This window comes from Tinamus guttatus, unplaced genomic scaffold (genome assembly GCF_059628265.1).
Source record: "Tinamus guttatus ecotype Peru unplaced genomic scaffold, ASM5962826v1 Tinamus_guttatus_pri_ptg000779l, whole genome shotgun sequence".
NCBI lineage: Eukaryota > Metazoa > Chordata > Aves > Tinamiformes > Tinamidae > Tinamus > Tinamus guttatus.
Genome location: NW_028289313.1, coordinates 28,989 through 56,149, shown reverse-complemented (window position 1 = coordinate 56,149; position 27,161 = coordinate 28,989). Strand labels below are relative to the sequence as shown.

Below are 27,161 nucleotides of genomic sequence, written 5' to 3'. Positions count from 1 at the left end.
AGAAGGGCCGCACGCAGGCACAGAGCGGCTCCACGGAGGCCGCCCCGGTCTCTATGGTCGGGAGGACCCTGGCGGCTCTTGCCGGCCCCTGTGTACCATAGAGAGGAAGGGGCCGTGAATGGCCCGGCAAGAGGGGCCGATCTAGCCCCCATCTCGATGCTCTGGAGGACTCTACGGTGGCTGGGAGGCGGGGCAGACGATGGTGGGGGGGAGGGGCATCCCAGAGGGCCAATTGGCTGCTTCTATACCCGGAGGGGGTGGAGTCTGTGCCATGCATGTTAATGAGATGTAAATGTCCCCGAGCCGGGTGAAGGGGATGGGATTGGCTCAGCCAGGCAGGGGGGAGGGGCCTGGACACAGTGGGTGTGGCTGGGGGGGCCTGGTGGGAGGGGCTTCCTCAACCCGGGGGGGGGGACCCTGGGCGGGGTGGGAGGGGCTTGGCTGACAATGGGCGTGTCCTGGGCGTGGCCAGGAGTGGGAGGAGCCATGAGCTATTGGAGGGGGGGGGGAGTGTCTGGCTCCCTCCTGGGCGGGGCCTGTGGGTGTGTGGGCGGGGCCGGGGCGGTGTGGGCGTGTCCGGGGGGGCGGGGCTCACCTTGGCGCCGCCTACTTGGGCACCTGCCCCGGCCGGGCCTTCTCCAGCTTCCGGCGCCGCTCGGGCGGGATCTCGTCCAGGCTGATCCCGTGGTTGCTGGCCCTGGATGTGGGGGGGGGCCCAGGCGTCCGGGAGGGGCCCAGGCGTCCGGGTGTCCCCCCCCAGCACCCCAAGGGGCCCAGGCGTCCGGGAACCCCCCCCCCCCATCCCCCAACAACGGGCACTCCCCCCCCATCCCCACAAGGGGCCCAGGTGTCCGAGCATCCCCCCCCCCCACCCCATATCCCCACAAGGGGCCCAGGCGTCCGGGAGGGGCCCAGGAGTCCGGGCACCCCCCCCTACTCCCCCCCCCAAGGGGCCCAGGCGTCCGAGCAGCCCCCTACCCCCCCACAAGGGGCCCAGGTGTCCGGGCACCCCCCCCAATCCTGCCAAGGGGCCCAGGTGTCCGGGCACCCCCCCCCCCCCCCCCAAGGGGCCCAGGCGTCCGGCTCACCCGGGCAGCAGGTCCGGGGGGGTGGGGATGGGCTTGTTGAAGCCCTCCCGGCCCACGAGCCAATAGGTGTCCTCGATGCCCTTCCCCTGTGGGGACAGGGACGTCACCGGGGACGGGGGGACAGTGGGGGGACGGGGGCAATAAAGGGGATGGGGGCATAAAGGGGACGGGGACAATAAAGGGGACGGGGGCAGCAATGAGGGGTTGGGGGGTAATAAGATGTTAGATGTGGGGGGGGGTAAGGAGGTGGGGGGCATTTGGGGACAATTGGGGAGTATTTGGGGACAGCAGAGGGGCAGTTGGGGACAATCAGGACCTGTTGGGGACAACTGGGGACATCTGGGAGCGGTCGGGGGTAGTTGGGGGACAATTGGGAACAGTTGAGGGACACTAAGGGGTAGTTGGGGACCTTCGGGGACAGTTGGGGACAGTCAGAGGGCGGTTGGGGGCAGTTGGGGACAACCAGCAACATTTGAGGGGCAGCTGGGGACATTTGGGGGTAGTTGGGAACAGTCGGGGGGCAGCTGGGGACACTCAGGGACAGTTGGGGGGTAGCTGGGGACAGCCAGGGACAGTCGGGGGGGGCAGCTGGGGACATTTGGGGACAGTTGGGGTAGTTGGAGACACTCGGGTAGTTGGGGACAGTTGGGGACAGTCAGGGGGCAGTTGGGGATGGACAGGGGCAGCTGGGAACACTTGAGGGACCGTTGGGGACAGTCAGGGGGGTAGTTGGGGACATTTGGGGACCATTGGGGACAGCTGGGGACAGTTGGGGGTAGTTGGGGCCAGTCGGGGCCAGCTGGGGACACTCAGGGACAGTCGGGGGGCAGCTGGGGACATTTGTGGGACATTTGGGGGGCAACTGGGGACATTTGGGGACAGTTGGGGGTAGTTGGAGACACTCACGGGTAGTTGGGGACGGTTGGGGACAGTCACAGGGCAGTTGGGGGTAGTTGGAGCCAGTCGAGGGCAACTGGGGACATTTGGGGGACATTTGTGGGGCAGCTGGGGACATTTGGGGGACAGTTGGGGGGTAGTTGGGAACACTCGGGGACAGTCAGGGACACTTGGGGACAGTTGGGGGGGCAGCTGGGGACATTTGTGGGACCTTTGTGGAGCAGCTGGGGACATTTGGGGGACAGTTTGGGGGTAGTTGGGGACAGTCAGGGGCAGCTGGGGACATTTGGGGGACAGTTGGGTAATTGGGGACACTGGGGGACAGTCAGGGACACTCGGGGACAGTCAGGGGCAGCTGGGGACATTTGTGGGACATCTGGGGGGCAGCTGTGGACATTTGGGGACAGTTGGGGGTAGTTGGGGGACACTCAGGAACAATTGGGGGACATTTGGGGACAGTTGGGTAGTTGGGGACACTCAGGGACAGTTGGGGACAGTCAGGGGCAGCTGGGGACATTTGGGGGCAGCTGGGGACATTTGGGGGGCAGTTGGGTAATTGGGGACACTGGGGACAGTCAGGGACACTCAGGGACAGTCAGGGCCAGCTGGGGACATTTGTGGGACATCTGGGGGGCAGCTGTGGACATTTGGGGACAGTTGGGGGTAGTTAGGGACACTCAGGAACAATTGGGGGACATTTGGGGACAGTTGGGTCGTTGGGGACACTTGGGGACACTTGGGGACACTCGGGGCACCTTGAGCTCCGTCTTGCCGCGGATGTCCAGCTTGAAGCCCTCCTTGAGCGCGTGCAGGATGGTGACGGTGCGGACGTTCACGTGGATGCGATAGGCTGCCGTGGCCGTGAGCGCGGGGCGGGGACGCCGGTCCCCACGTCCCCCATGTCCCCCGTGTCCCCCGTGTCCCCCCATGTCCCCTCGGGTCCCCTCGCACCTCCCCAGGCCCCCCTGAGACCTTCCAGGGCCACCCCATGGCCTCCCGGGTCCTCCTGGGACGTCCCCTGTCCCCCTGGGTCCTCTCGTGTCACCTTGGGCCACCCTGGGGCCTCTTGGGCCACCCTGGGGCCTCCCAGGTCACTTTGTGTCACCCGGTGGCCTCCCAGACCCTGTAGCCTCCCCCATCATCCTAGGTCATCCTGTGTCACCCGGTGGCCTCCCCTGTCCCCCTGGGTCCTCTTGTGTCATCTTGGGCCACCCTGGGTCCTCCCAGGTCACTTCGTGTCACCCAGTGGCCTCCCAGACCCTCGAAGCCTCCCCCATCTTCCTGGGTCCTCCCATGTCACCCCGTGGCCTCCCCTGTCCCCCTGGGTCCTCTCGTGTCACCTTGGGCCACCCTGGGGCCTCTTGGGCCACCCTGGGTCCTCCCAGGTCACTTCGTGTCACCCAGTGGCCTCCCAGACCCTCGTAGCCTCCCCCGTCTTCCTGGGTCATCCTGTGTCACCCGGTGGCCTCCCCTGTCCCCCTGGGTCTTCCCATGTCACCCCGTGGCCTCCCCTGTCCCCCTGGGTCCTCTCGTGTCACCCTGGGTCCTCCCAGGTCACTTTGTGTCACCCGGTGGCCTCCCAGACCCTGTAGCCTCCCCCATCATCCTGGGTCATCCTGTGTCACCCAGTGGCCTCTCCTGTCCCCCTGGGTCCTCTCGTGTCACCCTGGGTCCTCCCAGGTCACTTCGTGTCACCCGGTGGCCTCCCAGACCCTCGTAGCCTCCCCCGTCTTCCTGGGTCATCCTGTGTCACCCGGTGGCCTCCCCTGTCACCCTGGGTCTTCCCATGTCACCCCGTGGCCTCTACTGTCACCCTGGCTCTTCCCAGGGCCTCCTGGGTCACCCAGTGGCCTCCCATGTCCCCTAGTGTCCCCATATGAGACCCAGGGCCCTTCCTGTCCCCTCCTCGTGTCCCCGTGTGAGCCCCGGGGCCCTTCCTGTCCCCTCCCCGTGTCCCCCGTGTCCCCGTGGGACTCACGCAGGCCGGTGGACTCCATGCGGGAGGCCGTGTTGACGGTGTCACCGAACAGGCAGTAACGCGGCATGGTGAGGCCCACGACACCAGCCACGCAGGGGCCTATGGGGGCACACAGGTGGGCGGGGCTCCCTAGGGGGCGTGGCCACTCAAGGGGGAGGGGCCTGGCGGGGGCGGAGCCCGGGCAGGGTGGGAGGGAGCAGAGCTGAAGAGCGTTGGCCAAGTTGAGCATTGGCCAAGGGGTGATGGGGCTGGGCCCGGCCAAGGAGGGGGCGGGGACATGAGGGGGCGTGGTTTACGAGTGGGCGTGACCGTGAGTGGGCGTGGTCACATAGGGGGCGTGGCTAGGGCTGGCCAATGGGGGATCAGGGCTGAAAAACATTGGTCGAGCGTTGGCCAACAGGTGATGGGGCGGGGTCAAGAAAGGGCGGGACCAGTAGTGGGCGTGTCCCCGGAACAGCGAAGGGGTGTGTCCATGGAGGGGGCAGGGCTAGGAGGTGGGAGGGGGCGTGGCCTTTGAGCGTTTGTCAAGTTTAGTGTTGGCCAAGGGGCAATGGCACTAAATGGGGTGGGGCCAACAGGGGGAGGGGCTATAAATGGGCGTGGACAGGGAGAGGAGTGGTCGCTGGGGGGGCGGGGACACAAAGAGGGGGGCGTGACCACAGGGCAGGCCAGGATTGGTGGATCGTGGCCAAAGAGCATTGGCCACGTTGAGTGTTGGCCAAGGGATGAAGAGGCTGGGCAAGGGTGGGGGAGGTCAATAAGGGGCGGGGCCAGGTTTGGGCGTTGGCCAAGAGGGGGCGTGGCCTCAATGGGGGAAGGAAGGGGCCCAATGGCTGAAGAGTGTCGGCCATCTTGAACGGCGGCCATATTGAGCCTTGGCCCAAGGTGGGGGACGCAGCCAAAGGGTTGAGGGGGCGTGTCCAAAGGAGGGGGGCGTGTCCAAAGGAGGGGGCGTGTCCAGGGCAAAGGGGGCGGGGCCTTACCCGAGTGGAGGCCGATGCGGATGCGCACGGGCACCTCGGGCATGTGGCGCATCTTGAAGGTGCCGACGGAGCTGAGGATGTCGAGGGACATGTTGGCGATCTCGCCCGCGTGGCGGTTCCCGTTGCGCTTGGGCAGCCCCGAGGCCACCATGTAGGCGTCCCCGATGGTCTCCACCTGCGCGGGGGGACAGGGGACACGGGGGACGTCACCCACGGGGGCGCCCGCCCGCCAGGACAACCCCCTCGGCTAGAGCTTGTTGGGGGACCAGGATGGAGGTGGCCACGGCCTTTGGGGCCACCAGGGCTGTGTCACCTCGGAGATGGGGCACAAAGGAGGTGGCCATGGAGTGGCCATGTCAATCAGGGCCACCAGGGCTGTGGCACCTTGGAGATGGGCACAAAGGAGGTGGCCATAGAGTGGCCATGTCAATCAGGGCCACCATGGCTGTGTCACCTCAGAGATGGACCACAAAGGAGCTGGCCATAGAGTGGCCATGTCCTTTGGGGCCACCAGGGCTGTGTCACCTTGGAGATGGGTCACAGAGGTGGCCATAGAGCGGCCACGTTCTTCGGGGCCACCAGGGCTGTGTCACCTCAGAGATGGGCACAAAGGAGGTGGCCATAGAGTGGCCATGTCAATCAGGGCCACCAGGGCTGTGTCACCTTGGAGATGGGTCACAGAGGTGGCCATAGAGCGGCCATGTCCTTCGAGGCCACCATGGCTGTGTCACCTCAGAGATGGGCCACAAAGAGGTGGCCATAGAGTGGCCGTGTCCTTTGGGGCCACCATGACTATATCATCTCGGAGATGGGTCACAAAGGAGGTGGCCTTAGAGTGGCCATGTCCTTCGAGGCCACCATGGCTGTGTCACCTTGGAGATGGGTCACAGAGGTGGCCATAGAGTGACCGTGTCCTTTGGGGCCACCAGGGCTGTGTCACCTTGGAGATGGGTCACAAAGGAGGTGGCCATAGAGTGACCGTGTCCTTTGGGGCCACCATGGCTGTGTCACCTTGGAGATGGGCACAAAGGAGGTGGCCATAGAGTGGCCATGTCCTTCGAGGCCACCATGGCTGTGTCACCTCAGAGATGGGCCACAAAGAGGTGGCCATAGAGTGACCGTGTCCTTTGGGGCCACCATGACTATATCATCTCGGAGATGGGTCACAAAGGAGGTGGCCTTAGAGTGGCCATGTCCTTCGAGGCCACCATGGCTGTGTCACCTTGGAGATGGGTCACAGAGGTGGCCATAGAGTGACCGTGTCCTTTGGGGCCACCGGGGCTGTGTCACCTCGGAGATGGGTCACAAAAGACCACAGGGGACCCCCATCAGTGCCCGTCTGGTGGCCATGGCCCACAGGAGGTGCCACCTCTCAGGTGGCAAAGCCCACGGCGTCCCCATAGAGCCACCAGCGCCAACGTGGTGGCCAGGCCACCACCTTCGAGACGTCCCCATGGCCCATAGGGGCTCCTGACCCCCCACAAGGACGAGGTGACCCAACGCGCGGCCGCGTCCCCGTCACCTTGTAGACGTCGTGGGCGCCGATGATGGCGTCGAAGAGGGTGTAGAGGTCGTTGAGGAGGTCGACCACCTCGATGGGCTCGCTCATGGCCGAGATGGTGGTGAAGCCCACGATGTCACTGAAGTAGAGCGTCACCTCCTCGAAGTACTCGGGCTCCACGGGGGTGCCCATCTTGAGCGCCTCGGCCACCGACCTGCCGGGACCCACACATGTCCCCATGGGGTCAGCAGGGACCCACAGAGGCCACCGGTGCCATGGGGCAGTGGTGGTCGCCACAAAGGGTGACTTGGGTCCCATGGGGACCTTCGGTCACTGAGCCACCATGGGGACAGCAAGGATGGGGAGTGGGACATCTTGATGCCCCATTCCAGGGGACCTGGATGGGGTCAATGACCCACGACCAGCCCCAACCTGCCCCCCATGGCCACCATGATCTCCTAGAGCCCCATGGTCATGTGTGGAGTCAATGACCCCTCAACCAGCCCCAACCTGCCCCCCATGGCCACATCTACCTCCTGGAGCCCCATGGCCACATGCGGAGTCAATGACCCCCAACCTGCCCCACCATGGCCTTGTCTACTGCCTGGAGCCCCATGGCCACGTGTGGAACTCCCTGGAGCCCCATGGCCACGTGTGGAGTCAATGACCCACAACCAGCCCCAACCTGCCCCCCATGGCCACCATGATCTCCTGGAGCCCCATGGCCACGTTTTGAGTCAATGACCCACAACCAGCCCCAACCTGCCCCCCGTGGCCACCATGATCTCCTAGAGCCCCATGGCCATGTTTTGAGTCAATGACCCTCAACCAGCCCCAACCTGCCCCCCATGGCCACATCTACCTCCTAGAGTCCCATGACCATGTGTGGAGTCAATGACCCCTCAACCAGCCCCAACCTGCCCCCCATGATCTCCTAGAGCCCCATGGACACATGTGGAGTCAATGACCCCTCAACCAGCCCCAATCTGCCCCCCATGATCTCTTAGAGCCCCATGGCCACGAGTGGAGTCAATGACCCACAACCAGCCCCAACCCACCCCCCATGGCCACATCTACCTCCTAGAGTCCCATGGCCATGTGTGGAGTCAATGACCCCTCAACCAGCCCCAACCTGCCCCCAATGGCCACCATGATCTCCTAGAGCCCCATGGACACGTGTGGAGTCAATGACCCCCAACCAGCCCCAACCCACCCCCCATGGCCACATCTACCTCCTGGAGCCCCATGGCCGCATGTGGAGTCAATGACCCCCAACCAGTTCCAACCTGCCCCCCATGGCCATGTCTACCCCTGGAGCCCCATGTCCACATGGCTATCACTAACCAGCCCCATAGCCACGTGTGGAGTCAATGACCCCCAACCAGTTCCAACCTGCCCCCCATGGCCTTGTCTACCGCTTGGAGCCACATGGCCACATGGCTATCACTAACCAGCCCCATGGCCACGTGTGGACTCAATGACCCCCAACCATCCCCAAGCTGCCACATCAACCCCCAAGGTCCCGTCTAGGTCCATCCCCCGGTCCTGGCCCCCCATTGGGCGCCCCATAGACGCACGGGGGCAGCATCTGGGTGAGGAGCTTGTCGGTCTTCTGCTTCTCAATCTCGAGCTCCTCGGTGCGCTCGCGGATCAGGTCCTCCAGGTTACTCGAGTACTGCTCCAGCATGCGCAGCATCGAGTCAATGATGTTGGTCTTCCGGCCCTTGTTGATGTTCTTGAACTGCCCCCATGGGGGACAAGAGGGGACACGGGGTTAGATGAGGGACATGGAGCTGCTATGGGGTGGCCCCAGGATGTCCCCGAACTGGCCCTGGCCTGTAGAGTTCATGGTGGAGTAGGGGCCCATGGACGAGGGTGCTGTCATGCCCCAAGAGGCCATGAGGTGGCCCTATATGGGCTTGGGACCCATGTGACAGGCACGTGTCACCTCATATGGACCACGAGGTGGCCCCGTAGACCCCCAGATCCATGTCTCAGGCCCATATCACCCCATAGAGACCACACAGTGACCCCATAGGTCCCCAGTCCCATGATTCAGGCCCATAGCACCCCATAGGGACCATGTGGAGACCCCATAGGCCCCCAGATCCGTGTCTCAGGGCCATATCAGCCCATAGGAACCATGTGGTGACCCCATGCCCATGGTTCAGGCCCATGTCACCCCATAGTGACAACCTGGTGGACCCGTAGGCCCCCCAAGTCCATGATTCAGGCCCGTATCACCCCATAGGGACCACGAGGTGGCTGCCAAAGGTACCCAGATCCATATCTCAGGCCCATATCACCCCATAGGGACCATGAGGTGGCCCCACACACCCGTGATTCAGGCCCATATCACCCCATAAGGACCACGCAGTGACCCCATAGGCCCCCAGATCCGTGTCTCAGGCCCATATCACCCCATAGGAACCATTTGGTGACCCCATAGGCCCCAGGGCTGTGTCTCAGGCCCATATCACCCCATAGAGACTATGTGGTGACCCCGTAGTCCCCCAGATCCATGTCTCAGGCCCATATCACCCCATAGGGACCATGTGGTGACCCCATAGGCCCCCCAGATCCATGTCTCAGGCCCATATCACCCCATAGGGACCATGCAGTGACCTCATATGCCCCCAAGTCCATGGTTCAGGCCCATATGACCCCACAGAGACCACATGGTGAGCCCCTAATGCTCTCGGTCCATGTCTCAGGCCCATATCATCCCATAGAGACCATGTAGTAATCTCATAGGCCCCAGGGCCATGTCTCAGGCCCATATCACCCCATAGGGACCACACGGTGACCCCATAGGCCCCGATATCCGTGTCTCAGGCCCATATCACCCCATAGGGACCATGCAGTGACCCCATAGGCGCCCGAGCCCACAGTTCAGGCCCATATCACCCCATATGGCCCACAAGGTGGCCCCATAGACCCCCAGATCCGTGTCTCAAGCCCGTACCACCCCATAGAGACCATGTGGTGACCCCATAGGCCCAAGGCTGTGTCTCAGACCTATAACACACCATGTAGACCACAAGGTGGCCCCATAGGCCCCCCAGATCCATGTCTCAGGCCCATATCACCCCATAGGGACCACGTGGTGGCCCCATTCGCCCCCAGGTCCGTGTCTCAGGCCCATGTCGCCCCATAGGGACCACAAGGTGGCTCCACACACCCATGATTCAGGCCCATATCACCTCATAGGAACCATGTGGTGACCCCATAGTCCCCAAGGCCAAGTCTCAGGCCCATATCACCCCACAGGAACCACGTGGTGACCCCATAGGCCCCCGAGCCCATAGTTCAGGCCCATATCACCCCATATGGCCCACAAGGTGACCCCATAGGCCCCAGGGCCGTGTCTCAGGCCCTTGTCGCCCCATAGGGACCACAAGGTGGCTCCACATACCCATGATTCAGGCCCATATCACCTCATAGGAACCATGTGGTGACCCCATAGTCCCCAAGGCCAAGTCTCAGGCCCATATCACCCCACAGGAACCACGTGGTGACCCCATAGACCCCAGGGCCGTGTCTCAGGCCCATATCACCCCGTAGGAACCACGTGGTGACCCCATAGACCCCAGGGCCGTGTCTCAGGCCCATATCACCCCGTAAGAACCACGTGGTGACCCCATAGACCCCAGGGCCGTGTCTCAGGCCCATATCACCCCGTAGGAACCACGTGGTGACCCCATAGGCCCCAAGGCCATGTCTCAGGCCCATATCACCCCGTAGGAACCATGTGGTGACCCCATAGGCCCCAGGGCCGTGTCTCAGCCCCATATCACCTCATAGGAACCACGTGGTGACCCCATAGACCCCAAGGCCATGTCTCAGGCCCATATCACCCCGTAAGAACCACGTGGTGACCCCATAGACCCCAGGGCCGTGTCTCAGCCCCACGCCGCCCCCCAGGGCCCCACCTGGTCGAAGATCTGGTCGATGGTGGGGCGCCGCTCGGGCTGCTCGCTCCAGCACTGCTTCATGAGCTGGATGCACTCGAGCGGCGCCTGGTCCAGCGACACCGAGGGCCGGCACAGCGGCGGCGGCTTCTCCACCTTCTGGATGATCTCTGGGGAAAGCGAGGCACGGCGGGGGGACCTGGGCACTTGGGGGGCTGGGGAGGGGGTGTGTGTGTGTGGGGGGTCCTAGGGTGGTCGTGGGGGGTGGTTGGGGTGTCCCGGAGGTGTCAATGGGGGTCCTAAGGGTATCAAGGGTGATTGTGAAGGGTGTGATGGGGTCAATGGAGGTGATTGGGGGTCCTAGAGGTATCAAGGGTGGTTGGGGTGTCCCGGAGGTGTCAATGGGGATCCCAAGGGTGGTTGGGTGATCGTGGAGGGTGTGATGGTCAATAGGGGTGGTTGAGGGGTCTTAGAGGTGTCAATGGGGGTCCCAAGGGTGGTTGGGGGGGGGTCCTAGGGTGGTCGTGGGGGTGGTTGGGGTGTCCCGGAGGTGTCAATGGGGGGGTCCTAAGGGTATCAAGGGTGATCGTGGAGGGTGTGATGGGGTCAATAGGGGTGGGTTGAGGGGTTGTAGAGGTGTCAATGGGGGGTCCCAAGGGTGGTTGGGGGGTTCTAGGGTGATTGTGAAGGGTGTGCATGGGGTTAATGTAGGTGATTGGGTGGGGGTCCTAGAGGTATCAAGGTTTTGGGGTGTCCCAGAGGTGTCAATGAGGGCCCCAAGGATGGTTGGGGGTCCTAGGGTGGTCGTGAAGGGTGTGATGGGGTCAATGGGGGTGATTGGCAGGTCCTAGAGGTATCAAGGGTGGTTGGGGTGTCCCAGAGGTGTCAATGGGGGTCCCAAGGGTGGTTGGGTGATCGTGGAGGGTGTGATGGTCAATAGGGGTGGTTGAGGGGTTGTAGAGGTGTCAATGGGGGGGGGTCCCAAGGGTGGTTGGGGGGTTCTAGGGTGATTGTGAAGGGGTGTGATGGGGTCAATGGAGGTGATTGGGGGGGTCCTAGAGGTATCAAGGGTGTTTGGGGTGTCCCAGAGGTGTCAACGGGGGTCCCAAGGGTGGTTGGGAGGGGTCCTTGGGGCTGTGACAGGGTCACTAAGGGGGGGGGGGGTCTCAGAGATGCTGGAAGATCCTGGGGAGGAAGGGGGCGTGTCCTGGCGCTGGGGGGAGGTCCCAGGGGGCGTGTCCCAGCGCTGCCTTGGGCCCGGGGTGGGGGGAGGGAGGGGAATGTCCCAGTACTTGGGGGGGGGCGTGTCCCGGCACTTGGGGGCGTGTCCTGGTACTTGGGGGTGTGGCCAGGGGGCGTGTCCTGGTACTTGGGAGCATGTCCCAGTACTTGGGGCTGTGGCCAGGGGGCGTGTCCCGGCGCTGGGGGGCGTGTCCCGGCGTGGAGTGTGTGTCCCGTGGGGGCGTGTCCCGGTACTTGGGGGCGTGTCCTGGTATTTGGGGGTGTGGCCATGGGGCGTATCCCGGCGCTTGGTGGCGTGTCCCGGTACCTGGGAGCATGTCCCAGTACTTGGGGCTGTGGCCAGGGGGCGTGTCCCGGTGCTTGGAGGCGTGTCCCGGCACAGGGTGTGTGCCCCGGGGGGGGGGGCGTGTCCCGGTACTTGGGGGGCGTGTCCGGGTATTTGGGGGTGTGGCCAGGGGGGGGCGTGTCGCGGCGCTTGGGGGCGTGTCCCGGTGCGGGGGGCGGTCCGGGGGCGTGTCCCGCTCCTTGGGGGCGTGTCCCGGCGGGGAGGGGGCGGTACCTTCGGGGGCCATGCCCAGGGAGCAGTAGGGCGCCCCGCGGCAGATGACCTCCTGCATGATGATGCCCACGCTGTAGACGTCCCCGCGCGCCGTCCCGCGCCGCTCCAGCGCCGGCTCCCGCAGCAGCTCCGGCGCCGTCCACAGGCGCTCTGCGGGGGCGGGGCCAAGCGTGGGCACGCCCCCCATCACGAGGACACGCCCCCAGCATGGGGACCCGCCCCCCCACATGAGGACCGCCCCCCCCAGCACGAGGAGATGCCCCCAGCACGAGGACACGCCCCCAGCACGGGGACACGCCCCCCATATGAGGACACGCCCTCCAAATGAGGACACGCCCCCCCCAAGGAGGACACGCCCCCCAGCACGAGGAAATGCCCCCCACATGAGGACACACCCCCCAGAGGAGGACACGCCCCCCCCAGCCCGAGGACACTCCCCCAGCATGGGGACCCGCCCCCCCACATGAGGACACACCCCCAGCATGATGACACGCCCCCAGCATGAGGAAATGCCCCCCGGAGGAGGACACGCCCCCCGCACGAGGACACGCCCCCTCCAGCCCGAGGACACGCCCCCAGCATGGGGACCCGCCCCCCACATGAGGACAACCCCCCAGCACAAGGACATGCCCCCCAGAGGAGGACACGCCCCCTCACAGGAGGACACGCCCCCCAGCATGAGGACATGTCACCAGATCCTCCTCCCCCCTCGAAGGTCCCGCCCTTTCAGAGACCCCAGTCCCTCATAGGCCCCTCCCCTCGGACCCCCTCCCCCTGGAAAGCCCCGCCTCCCAGAGGCCCCGCCCCCATCCGAGTCCCCAGGCCCTTCCACAGGCTCCCAGCCCCTTTTCATTGCCCGGGAGGCCCCGCCCCCTGGAAGGCCCCACCCCCTAGAGGCACCCCTTCCCAAGAAGGCCCCGCCCCTCACAGGCCCCGCCTCCAGGCCCCTTCCACAGTCTCCCAGCTTCTTTTGTCCCCTGAAGGTCCCTCCCCCTGGAAGGCACCGCCCCCTGAAAAGCCCCTCCTCCCAGAGGCCCCGCCCCCCACCGAGCTCCCAGATCCCTCCCATAGGCTCCCAGTCCCCCCGCCCGGGAGGCTCCACCTCCCCCTTCTCGGTTAAGCCCCACCCCGCGGGTTAGGCCCCGCCCCCCGGGCCGGCCCCGCCCCTCACCGTGGGGCTGCGGCGGGGGCGCCACGATGCGCTGGGCCTCGAGCAGCTGGTTGAAGCCGTGGTCGGTGACCTTGAGCACGAAGCGCCCGTCCACGACGCAGTTGCGCGACTTGAGGCGCCCGTGGACCACGTCGCGGTGGTGCAGGTAGCGCACGCCCTGCGCCGGGGCCTCCCATCAGCCCCTGCGCCTTGGCACCGCCCCCAAGGCACCGCCCCCACAGCCAGCACCGCCCCCGGCATCATGGCTGCCATCAACGTGGCTGCCATCAACATGGCTGCTGTGAATATGGCTGCTGTCATGGCTGCCGTCAACATGGCTGCCATCAACATGGCTGCCCTTAACATGGCTGCCCTCAACATGGTTGCCCTCAATATAGCTGTCATCAATATGGCTGCTGTCAACATGGCTGCCATCATGGATGACATCAACATGGCTGCCCTCAACATGGCTGCTGTGAATATGGCTGCCCTCAACATGGCTGCCATCACCGCTGCCCTCAACATGGCCACCATCAACATGGCTGCCATCAACGTAGTTGTCATCAATATGGCTTCCATCATGGCCACCATCAACATGGCTGCCATCAATGTAGTTGTCATCAATATGGCTGCCGTCATGGCTGCTGTCAACATGGCTGCCATCAATATGGCTCCCTTCAACATGGCTTTCAACATGGCTGCCATCAACATGGCTGCCCTCCACATGGCTGCCATCAACACAGTTGTCATCAGTATGGCTGCCATCATGGCCACCATCAACATGGCTGCCATCAACATGGCTGCCCTAAGTATGGCTGCCATCATGGCTGCTGTCATGGGTGCCATCAACATGGCTGCTGTCAACATGGCTGCCATCATGGCTGCCGTCATGTCTGCCATCATGGCTGCTGTCAATATGGCTGCTGCTGTCAACATGGCTGCCGCCAACATGGCTGCCACCAACATGGCTGCCACCAACATGGCCGCCTCCATCATGGCTGCCATCTTCACTGTCACCCTCCTGGTGGCCACTGCCATCACTGCCACCAACCCAACAGGAGCCCCTCAAGGCCACTGTGATGTCCCCCAGGGGCCACCATGGCCATGGCCACCACCAAGGCCATCACAGAGCCCCTGAGTGCCACCATGGCCACCACCATGGCCACCACCATGGCCGCCACCATGGCCACCATCATCTCCATCACGGCCACCACCAACCACCACGGTCATCACCACCACCACGGCCACCACCAGCCACCACAACCCTCCTGAGCACTGTGGCCACCACCATGGCCACCACCAATGCCCATGGCCACTAGCACCACTGTGGCCACCACCATGGCCACCACCACCACCATGGCCACAACCAACCACCACAACCCTCCTGAGCACCATGGCCACCACCACCCCCATGGCCACTACCACCAAAGGCCACTACCACGGTCACCACCAACCACCACAGCCATCACCATCAAGGCCACCACCATGGCCACCACCAACTACCGCAGCCACCACCAACCACCGCAATCCTCCCAATCACCATGGCCACCACCAACCACTGCAGCCACCACCACAACCCTCCCAATCACCACAGCCACTACCAACCACCATGGCCATCACCACCACCATGGCCACCAGCAACCACTGTGGCCACCACCACCATGGCCACCAACAGCCACTGCGGCCACCACCAACCACAACCCTCCCAATCACCACAGCCACCACCAACCAGCACAGTCACCACCACCATGGCCACCACCATCATGGTCACAGCCATGACAACCACTATGGCCACCACCAATGTGGCCACCACCAACCACCACCCCCACAGCCACCACAAACCACCACAACCCTCCCCAGAACCACAGCCACCACCACCCCCATGGCCACCATGGGCCAAGGCCACCACCATGGCCACCACCAACCACCGCAACCTCCTCAATCACCACAGCCACCACCAACCACCGCGGCCACCACCAACCACCACCACAATCCTCTCAATCACCACAGCCACTACCAACCACTGCAGCCACCACCACCAAGGCCACCACCATGGCCACCACCACCATGGCCAAGCCATGACCACCACTATGGCCACCATCATCTCCACCATGGCCACCACCAATGTGGCCACCACCAACCACCATGGCCACCACCAACCAGCACCACAACCCTCCCAATCACCACAGCCACTACCAACCACTGCAGCCACCACCATCAAGGCCACCACCACCAAGGCCACCACCACTCCCATGGCCACCACGAACCACCACAACCCTCTCCAGAACCACAGCCACCACCACCCCCATGGCCACCATGACCAAGGCCACCACGATGGCCACCACCAACCACCATGGCCACCACCAACCACTGTGGCCACCACCACCAAGGCCACAATCAACCACTGAGACCCTCCCAACCACCGTGGCCACCACCAACCACCATGGCCACCACCAACCACCACAACCTCCTCAACCACCGTGACCACCACCAACCACCACAACCCTCCCAAGAACCACAGCCACCACCACCCCCATGGCCATCACCACCAAGGCCACCACCATGGCCACCACCAACCACCACAGCCACCACCAACCACTGTGACCACCACCAACCACTGCGGCCACCACCAACCACCGTGGCCACCACCACCAAGGCCACCATCAACCACCGTGACCCTCCCAACCGCCACAGCCACCACCAACCACCATGGCCACCACCAACCACCGTGACCACCAGCACCCCCGCCCGCGGTGGCCGTCCCCGTGCCGGTGGCGCCACCTTGATGAGGTCGAGCAGCAGGGAGGACTTGAACATCCAGTCGAGCTTCATGTCGTCGTTGCGCAGGAGGTCCTCGAGGCTCCCGCGCGAGCAGTGCTCCGACACCACCGCGAAGATGCCGCAGTCGTGGAAGAAGCCCAGGAACAGGTTGACGTTCTCGTGTCGCAGGTCCCGCAGCTGCCGTGGGGACACGCGTGGGACAGGGCCACATGGTGGCCCCGCCGCAGTCTGCTGCCACCATGGCCATGTGGCCTGGTGGTGTCCTCACCATGGCCTGGTGTTGTCCCCACCATGGTCATGTAGCATGGTGGTGTCCCCACCATGGCCACACGGCCTGGGGTTGGCCCCACCATGGCCTGGCATTGGCCCCACCATGGTCATGTAGCCTGGTGGTGTCCCCACCATGGCCACACGGCCTGGTGTTGGCCCCACCAAGGCCTGGCATTGGCCCCACCATGGTCATGTAGCCTAGTGGTGTCCCCACCATGGCCATGCAGCCTGGCATTGGCCCCACCATGGCCTGGTATTGTCCCCACCATGGCCACGTGGCCTGGCATTGGCCCTACCATGGCCATGTGGTCTGGTGTTGTCCTCACCACGGCCTGGTATTGACCCCACCATGGTTATGTAGCGTGGTGGTGTCCCCACCATGGCCACACGGCCTGGCGTTGGCCCCACCATGGTCATGTAGCCTGGTGGTGTCCCCACCATGGCCACACAGCCTGGTATTGGCCCCACCATGGCCATGCATTGCCACCATGGCCTGATGGTGGCCCCACCATGGCCTGGCATTGCCACCATGGCCTGGTATTGTCCCCACTATGAACTGGCATTGTTCCCACCATGGCCATGTAGCCTGGTAGTGTCCCCACCATGGTCATGTGGCCTGGCGTTGTCACCACCATGGCCTGGCATTGGCCCTACCATGACCTAGTGGTATCCCCATCATGGCCCGGTGGTGTCCCCACCATGAACTGGTATTGTCCCCACCGTGGTTGTGTAGCATCGTGATGTCCCCACCATGGCCTGGCATTGCCACCATGGCCTGGCATTGGCCCCACCACGACCTGGTGGTGTCCCTATCATGTCCTGGTGGTGTTCCCACCATGAACTGGCACTGCCACCATGGCCATATAACCTGGTGGTCTCCCCACCATGGTCATGTAGCCTAGTGGTGTCCCCACCATGGCCACCAGGACCACATGGCCACCATGCCAGGCATTGCCACCAGGACCACATGGCCTGGCATTGTCCCCATTATAGCCTGGTGGTGGCCCCACCATGGTCATGTAGCCTGGTGGTGGCCCCACCCTGGCCTGGCATTGCCACCAAGACCTGGCACTGTCCCCACCATGGCCTGGCATTGCCACCATGGCCTGATGGTGTCCCACTGTGGCCTAATATTGCCCTTTGCCACCATGGCTAAATGTCCCGATGTTGTCACCACCGTGGTGTCCCCCATGGCCTGGCATTGTCTCCCATGGCTTGACCTTGTCCTCCCTGGCCTGGCTTTGTCCCTTGTGGTCTGACATTGTCCCCTGTGGTCTAATGTTGTCCCCCATGGTCTGGTATTGTCCCCCGTGGCCTGGAGCTGTCCCCCGTGGTCTGACATTGTCCCCTGTGGTCTGACGCTGTCCCCCATGGTCTGGTATTGTCCCCCATGGCCTGGCATTGTCCCCTGTGGTCTAATGTTGTCCCCCATGGCCTGGAGCTGTCCCCTGTGGTCTGACATTGTCCCCCATGGCCTGGCGCTGTCCCCCATGGCCTGGCATTGTCCCCTGTGGTCTGATGTTGTCCCCCATGGCCTGGCGCTGTCCCCCATGGCCTGGAACTGTCCCCTGTGGTCTGACATTGTCCTCCATGGTCTGACGTTGTCCCCCATGGCCTGGCGCTGTCCCCCATGGCCTGGCGCTGTCCCCTGTGGTCTGACATTGTCCCCTGTGGTCTGACATTGTCCCCCACGGCCTGGCGCTGTCCCCGCCGTGTCCCCTACCTTGCAGAAGGCCAGCTTGGTGGCCGGCTTCACCTCGTGGTGCTGGTCCCCGGGGAACTTCTTCAGCCAGACCCAGTCACCCTGCGGGGGACACGGAGGGGACACGCTGAGCCGGGGGACACGGTGACAACCGGCGGGGGGGGCTCACGCACAGCACCACGCAGGACCCGAGGGTGCCACAGCGGGGACGGGACAGGGGGACGGGGACAGCTGGGGACACGGGGCGGGCACGAGTCCCCCTCCCCGAGAGCGCGGCGAGGGACACGTTTTTGGGGCAAAACCGCGGCTTTTTGGGCCCCGCGGACTTACCTGCACGGAGGCGACCAGGCCCTGCTGGTTAAACAGCAGGAGCAGGAGGGGGAGGTGGCCGTTCCCGGGCGGCTTTTCGGCTCCCTGGGGGAAAGGGCGGCTGTCAATGAACCCGGGACTGACAGCTGTCAATCGGTCCGGGACTGACAGGTGTCAGTCGGCCTGGGACTGATGCCTGACAATGAACTAGGGACTGACAGGTGTCAATGAACCCGGAACTGACAGCTGTCAATCGGCCCGGGGCTGACGCTTGTCAATGATCTAGGGACTGACAGGTGTCAATCAACCAGGTTTGACAGCTGTCAATGAACCCAGGACTGACGCCTGTCAGTGACCTAAGGACCGACAGGTGTTAATCAACCAGGTCTGACAACTGTCAATGAACCCAGGACTGACAGGTGTCAATCGGCCCGGGACTGACAGGTGTCAATGAATCCGGGACTGACAGTGTCAATCGGCCCGGGGCTGACGCCTGTCAATGAACTAAGGACTGACAGGTGTCAATGAATCTGGGACTGACACGTGTCAATCAACCAGGTCTGACAGCTGACAATCAACCAGGATTGGACAGCTGACAATGAACCCAGGACTGACAGCTGTCAATCGGCCCGGGACTGATGCCTGTCAATGAATCCAGGACTGACAGGTGTTGATCAACCAGGTCTGACAGCTGTCAATGAACCCGGGACTGACAGGTGTCGATCAACCAGGTCTGACAGTTGTCAATCAACCAGGATCTGACAGCTGTCAACCTGGGACTGACAGCTGTCAATTGGCCTGGGACTGACACCTGTCAATGAACTAGGGACTGACAGCTGTCAATCAACCCAGGGCAGACAGTTGTCATTCAACCAGCTCTGATAGCTGTCAATGAAAATGGGAATGAGAGCTGTCAATCATCTGGGCCTGACAACTGTCAATGAACCTGGGCTTGACAGGTGTCAATCAACTAGGTCAGACACCTGTCAATCAACCTGGGACTGACGGTTGTCAATCAACCTGGGACTGACAACGGTCAATCAACAGGTGTCTGACACCTGTCAATCAACCAGGACTGATGGGTGTCAATCAACCAGAGCCTGACAGCTGTCAATTAGCAGTTACTGATGGCTGTCAATCAACCATGGTCTGACAGCTGTCAATCAACCCAGGACTGACTGCTGTCAATCAACCTGGCATCGACACCTGTCCGTCAACCTAGGCCTGCTTGCTGTCAATCAACTGGGGTCTGACAAGTGTCAATCAACTCTGGACTGTTAGCTGTCAATCAAACTGGTTCTTACAGCTGTCAATCAACCCGGGCCTGACAGCTGTCAATCACCCCCCGGGGAGCTGCCAATCATCCCCGGAGGCGGGAAGAGCGACGGGGACGTCCCCAAGGGGTGGCCCTGCCCTGTGGCCCCGGGTCGGGGTGGGTGGGAAAGGAGGGGGGGACACGGGAGGAGGGCGGGGACGCGGGGACGGGGACACGGGGACGCGGCTACCTCGGCGACGGCCACGTTGGAGGCCTCGGGGCCGGTGGGGACACTGCGCTGGCTCTTGCTGTCGGCGCCACCGCGGCTGGCCAGGCTAGCCCGGCTCTCGTCCACCTGCGGGGGGACACGAGGAGTGGGGACGTCACCCATGGGGACATGGCTGGAGATGGCCGTGTCATTCATGGAGATGTGGTGGCCATGGGGACACATGTGACTGGCCGTGGGACGTGGGGACGTCACCCATGGAGACACAGCTGGAGATGGGGGTGATGTTCACAGAGATGGTCATGGGTCATGGTCTGGTCATGGGGACACCACCCATGGGGACACATCTGGCCATGTCATCTGACCATGGGATGTGTCTGGTCACGGGGACATCACCCACGGGGACACATCTGGCCATGTCACATGACTGACCATGGGATGTGTCTGATCACGGGGACATCACCCAGGGGGACACAGCTGGAGATGTGGGTAATGTTCACAGAGATGTGGTAGCCATGGCGACACATCTGGCCATGTCATCTGACCATGGGATGTGTCTGGTCATGGGGACATCACCCACAGGGACACATCTGGCCATGTCACATGACTGACCATGGGATGCGTCTGGTCATGGGGACGTCACCCATGGGGACACAGCTGGCTGTGGGACATGTCTGGACATGGGGATGTCACCTGTGGAGATGTGGTAGCCATGGGGACATGTCTGGCCATGGGGCATGTATGACCACCAAGATGTCACCTATGGGGACGCTTCTGGCCATAGGACACGTCTGGTTATGGGAACGTCACCTATGGAGCTGTGGTCACCATGGGGACACATTTGGCCAGGGGACATTTGTGGCCATGGAGACATATGAAGGTACAAGGACACATCTGCCCATGGAGACATCATCTTTGGGGACATCATCCATGGAGATGTGGCAGCCACAGGGTCTTGTCCGGATGCTTTAGGACATGGGGACAAGCCAGGACATGAGACACGTGCCTGGCTGTGGGGATGTCACCCTTGACATTCTGCCTGGCCATGGGACACATGAGGGGACAGGGCTGCATGTGGCCATGGAGATGTGGCAGCCAAGGGGACGTGTCAGGACATGGTGACGTGTCTCACTTGGGGACGTCACCCATGGGGACAGATCTGTCCATGGGACATGTCTGGCCAGGGGGATGTGACAGCCACTGGACCACATCAGGACATGGGACACATCTGGCCAGGAGGATGTCACCTATGAGGGGCTGGCTGCCTTGGGGACACATTTGGCCATGGGATGTGGCAGCCATCGGTTTGCGTCAGGACATGGGGACGTGTCCGGCCATGGTAGCCCCAGGGACACGTCAGGACATGGGGACGTCACCCATGGAGGGCCACCAGCCCGTGGATCCCCTCCAAAGGCAGAGCCTGCCCCCGGGAAGGGACGTGAGGCCACGGTTGTCCCTTCTAGCCCCCTCGTGGGGACAGCAGGGTGGCCGTGTCCCTTGTCACTCTGCTCACCTTCTTGCTGCTCTGCGTGTTGATGAACGTCAGGTCCTCCAGGGTGAGGATGATCTTGTTGGGTCCCTTCATGAGCTGGGCCTGCTGGATGCGGCGCCTGGGGGGGACAGGGCGGTCACAGCGGGGCCACCGCAGGCACCCGGCTCGTCCCCAGGCACCCATGGAGGTGACACCCACCTGATGAAGCAGGCGAGGGCGGCCCCGGCCACGGCGAGAGCGCAGACGAGGATGAACATGAGGAGCACGAAGGTGGCGTCCACCCCTGCATAGGGAGGAGGAGGATGGTGAAGGGCGGGTGACGCCGTCACGGCCACCCGCGGCACGGGCCAGGGCCACCAAGGGGGGACACGGCCACCATGAGTGGAGACAACGGGGGGGCAGGTAGGAGGGAGGACGGATGGATGGAGGGATGGAAGACCAGATGGAGGGATGGAGGGATGGATGATGAGGGAAGGAACAGGAAGATGGGAAGTTGGGTGGTGGATGGAGGGATGGATGGAGACATCCATGGATACGTGAATCCGTAGAGAGGAGGCGGATGGGTAGACAAAGGGACTTGGAAGAGGACAGAGGGATGGATGGAGGGAGGGAGGGATGGATGAATGGATGGATGATTGGATGGATGGATGGGTGGTTGGATGGATGCATGGATGGATGGATGGATGGTTGGGTGGATGGATGGACGTTGGGTGGATGGATGGTTCGGTGGATGGATGGTTGGATGAATGGATGGATGGCTGGATGGATGGTTGGATGAATGGATGGATGGATGGATGGATGGATGCATGGATGGACGGATGGATGGTTGGGTGGATGGTTGGATGGATGGATGGTTGGTTGGGTGGATGGATGGATGGTTGCGTGGATGGATGGTCGGATGGATGGATGGTTGGGTGGATGGTTGGATGGATGGATGGTTGGTTGGGTGGATGGATGGATGGTTGGGTGGATGGATGGTCGGATGGATGGATGGTCGGATGGATGGAAGGATGGATGGGTGGTTGGATGGATGGTTGGTAGATGCCAGGTGTGCAGGCCAACGGGCCGCTGGCCCCGTGCCAGGGTGCCTGCCCCCTTGCTCACCCCCATTGCAGATGGTGCTCGAGTCGAACCAACAGTCGGCGTCGGTGCCGGGGCCGGAGCCGCGGGGCCAGTGGACGCTGTGGCCCAGGGAGCGGAGGCCGCGGGTGCCCGGCTCGAGCCCGTAGACGGGCCACAGGCGGTCGCCCTTGCCGTCCGTGTCCAGCACCACGTAGGGGACGCTGACGTCCCCGTGCTCGTTCACGGCCAGCGGCTGGCAGAAGCCGTCCAGGTCGAAGTCGCGGGCGTGCTCGGCCACGGTGGTGCCCATGACCCAGCGGCCGGCGCGCCGCGTGGCGTCCACCGCCATGGCCAGGAAGAAGATGGAGTTGTAGATGGTGGCGAAGAGCGGGTGGACCTGCGGGGAGGGTGGGGTGTTGGGGGCGGAGCTTTTGGCTGTGGTGGCACCCAGGTAATGAGCTCGTTGGCCATGGCCACCTCTATCCTGCTCCTGTTGGCCATGGCCTCTTCCATCGTGCTCCCATTGGCCATGGCCACCTCCACAGTGCTGCCATTGGCCATGGCCACCTCCATTGTGCTCCCGTTGGCCATGGTCACCTCCATTCTGCTCCCATTAGTGATGGCCACCTCCATCCTGCTCCCCTTGGCCATGGCTACCTCCCCGCTGCTCCCATTGGCCATGGTCACCTCCATTCTGCTCCCGTGGGCCATGGCCACCTCCCCACTGCTCCCCTTGGCCATGGCTACCTCCACACTGCTCCCATTGGCCATGGTCACCTCCGTCCTGCTCCTGTTAGCCATAGCCACCACCATTCTTCTCCCATTGGCCATGGCCACCTCCCCGCTGCTCCCATTGGCCATGGCCACCTCCATTGTGCTCCCCTTGGCCATGGTCACCTCCATTCTGCTCCCATGGGCCATGGCCACCTCCATCTTGCTCCTATTGGCCATGGCCACCTCCGTCCTTCTCCCATTGGCCATGGCCACATCCCCTCTGCTCCCATTGGCCATGGCCACCTCCATCTTGCTCCTATTGGCCATGGCCACCTCCATCCTTCTCCCGTTGGCCATGGCCACCTCCCCCCTGCTCCCCTTGGCCATGGCTACCTCCACACTGCTCCCCTTGGCCATGGCCACCTCCCCGCTGCTCCCATTGGCCATGTTCCCCTTTGGGCATCCCCAGGGCACCTGGGTGGGGTTGACGTGGCCGGGGATCTCGTAGGCGTCCTGGGCCTGCTGCAGGGCCTCGTGGAAGCCCAGCTCGGGCGAGTCGATGGTGATGGTGAGGACGGCGTCGTAGGCGCGCCGCAGCTTGGTGCCGTTGGCCAGCGCCGCGTAGGGGACGCCGCGGTAGGGCAGCGGGAAGGTGAGCGCGTCGTAGGGCACGAACACGTAGGTGCCGTCCGTCATGCCCATGTCCTCGGCCGTCTCCAGCAGCACCCGCTGCTCCTCGCCGCCCAGCAGCACCGAGTGCATGCAGAGCACCACCACTGCGGGGGGGACACCGTCACGCGGCCACCCCAGGCCACCTCCTCCCACGGGCCCTCTCCCAAAGCCACCTCCGAGTGTCCTCCACCCGCTCCTCTCCATTGGCTCCAGCTCCATCTCCCTCCATCCTTCCTCCTTCCATCCATGTTCTTCCTCCCTATCCATTGGCCCTTCTCCCAACCAGCTCCATCTCCCTCCATCCTTCCTCCTTCCATCCATGCTCTTCCTCCCTATCCATTGGCCCTTCTCCCAACCAGCTCCATCTCCCTCCATCCTTCCTCCTTCCATCCATGCTCTTCCTCCCTATCTGTTGGCCTTTCTCCCAACCAGCTCCATCTCCCTCCGTCCATCCCTGCCCACCTTCCCCATCTCCAACCACCTTCATCCAACCACCTCCACCACCTCCCTGCACCCATGTCCTCCTTCCCCACCGCCTCTCTGCACCCATGTCCTTCGCCAAACCACCTCCCTGCAGCCCCATCCTCCTCCCCACCACCTCCTTCCATCCATGTCCCTCACCCAACCACCTCCACCACCTCCCTGCACCTCTGTCCTTCATCCAAGCACCTCCCTGCACCCCTGTCCCTCACCCAATCATCTCCACCCCTTCTCCCCACCCATGTCCTTCCCTCAACCAACCCCGTCTCCAACCACCCTCACCCACGTCCTCCTCCCCACAGCCTCCCTGCACCCATGTCCTTCAGCCAACCATCCCCACTACCTCCCTGCACCCTGTCCACCTCCCCAACACCTCCACCACCTCCTTCCACCCATGTCCTTCACCCATCACCCCCATCTCCTACCACCTCCTTCCATCCATGTCCTTCACCCAACCACCTCCATCTCCTGCAACCTCCACCACCTCCTTCCACCCATGTCCTTCACCCAACCACCATCTCCCACAATCTCCACCACCTCCTTCCACCCATGTCCTTCACCCAACCACCTCCATCTCCCACCACCTCCTTCCACTCATGTCCTTCACCCAACCACCTCCACCTCCTACCACCTCCTTCCATCCATGTCCTTCACCCAACCACCTTCATCTCCCACAACCTCCTTCCACCCATGTCCTTCACCCAACAACCTCCATCTCCTACAACTTCCATCGCCTCCTTCCATCCATGTCCTTCACCTGACCAGCTCTATCTCCCACAACCTCCTTCAACCCATCTCCTTCACCCAACCACCTCCATCTCCCACCACCTCCTTCCACCCATCTCCTTCACCCAACAACCTCCATCTCCCACAACTTCCATCGCCTCCTTCCATCCATGTCCTTCACCTGACCAGCTCTATCTCCCACAACCTCCTTCAACCCATCTCCTTCACCCAACCACCTCCATCTCCCACCACCTCCTTCCACCCATCTCCTTCACCCAACCACCTCCATCTCCCACCACCTCCTTCCACCCATCTCTTTCACCCAACCACCTCCATCTCCCACCACCTCCTTCCATCCATGTCCTTTACTCAACCACCTCCATCTCCCACCACCTCCTTCCATCCATGTCCCTCACCCAACCCCATCCATCTCCACCTCCACCACCCCCTGCCCCCGTCCTCCTCCCAACCACCTCCATCACCTCCTTCCACCCATGTTCTTCACCCAGCCAGCTCCATCTCCTACCACCTCCACCACTTCCTTCCACCCATGTCCTTCACCCAACCACCTCCATCTCCCACCACCTCCTTCCATCCATGTCCTTCACCCAACCACCTCCATCTCCCACCACCTCCTTCCACCCATGTCCTTCACCCAACCCCATCCATCTCCACCTCCTCCACCCCCTGCTCCCGTCCTCCTCCCAACCACCTCCATCGCCTCCCTCCATCCATGTCCTTCACCCAAGCACCTCCATCTCCCACAACCTCCACCACATCCTTCCACCCATGTCCTTCACCCAACCACCTCCATCTCCCACAACCTCCTTCCATCCATGTCCTTCACCTGACCACCTCTATCTCCCACAACCTCCTTCCACCCAACTCCTTCACCCAACCACCTCCATCTCCCACCACCTCCTTCCATCCACGTCCTTCACCCAACGACCTCCATCCCTCACAACCTCTACCACCTCCTTCCATCCACGTCCTCCTCCCAACCACCTCCATCTCCCACGACCTCCAACACCCATGTCCTTCACCCATCACCTCCATCTCCCACCACCTCCTTCCAATCACCTCCATCTTCACCACCTCCACCACCCCCTGCTCCCATCCTCCTCCCAGCCACCTCCATCGCCTCCTTCCATCCATGTCCTTCACCCGACCACCTCCATCTCCCACCACCTCCACCACCTCCCTGCACCCATTTCCTTCACCCCACCAACTCCTGCCCCCCGTCCTCCTCCCAACCACCTCCACCACCTGCTTCCACCCATGTCCTTCACCCAAACACCTCCATCTCCCACCACCTCCTTCCACCCATGTCCTTCACCCAACTCCATCCATCTCCACCTCCACCACCTCCTTCTTCCCGTGTCCTCCTCCCACCTCCACTGCCTCCTTCCACCCATGTCCTTCACCCAACCACCTCCACCTCCACCCCTCATCCCCGTCCTCCTCCGCGCTCCCCGCCGCACCCCGCACTCCTCCGGCGCGCTGCACCCTGCGCAGGGCCTCGCGGGCCTCGTCGGCGTCGGCGCCGGCGCCGCCCGCCACGGTGACGGGCAGCCCCCGCGCGCGCAGCCCCTGCGCCAGCGCGCGCCCGGCCTCGCGCCACGCGTCCTGCGGGGCGCTCAGCACGGCCACGTGCGCCCAGCCGAAGAACCGCAGCGCCGCGTGCAGCAGCGCGGCCGGCGCGGGCAGCGGCGCCGCCACCACCGAGGGCCACCCGCCGGTGTCCCCGTTGTCACCGACGCATCCCCACGAGACCAGCGGCTTGTTCCACGCGGCGGCCAGGAGGCCGGCGGCCTCGCAGGCGCCCGGGTTGAGCGGCCCCACGAGCGCCGCCGCGTAGCGCTCGGCGCCGGGCAGCGCCGCCACGGCCTGCGCCGTCCCGCACGCCTCGGCCAGCACCACCGCGTCCCACCAGTAGCCGCGGGCCAGCAGCGGGTGCCGGTTGAGCCGCCCCACGGCCAGGCGCGAGGCCACCTCCGGCAGCGCCCGCGCCGTCACCGGGTCGCAGCCCCACGGGCCCAGGACGCCCACCTTGAAGGTGGCGCCGTGGGACGGGGGCGGCACCAGGAGGAGCAGCTGGAGGAGGAGGAGGAGGAGGAGGCGGCGGGGGGAGGGCCAAGGGGACAGGGAGGGGATGGTAGGGGA

At 63.4% G+C, this 27,161-nt stretch overlaps 1 protein-coding gene across 1 annotated transcript; it reads right to left on the bottom strand.

Moving 5' to 3' along the window:
• Positions 1-46: 46 nt before the first annotated feature.
• On the bottom strand, positions 47-27,161 carry GUCY2D (guanylate cyclase 2D, retinal; the record flags this gene model as incomplete). Its single annotated transcript, XM_088537469.1, has 20 exons — positions 47-88; positions 596-697; positions 1,089-1,174; positions 2,741-2,835; positions 3,964-4,062; positions 4,947-5,121; positions 6,469-6,661; positions 8,025-8,188; positions 10,380-10,528; positions 12,160-12,309; positions 13,331-13,487; positions 16,091-16,267; positions 18,084-18,164; positions 18,393-18,476; positions 19,877-19,981; positions 21,366-21,462; positions 21,543-21,627; positions 22,449-22,803; positions 23,595-23,896; positions 26,480-27,161. Coding segments are annotated over 19 exons (3,327 nt in total), but the record flags the coding sequence as incomplete, so codon positions are not given.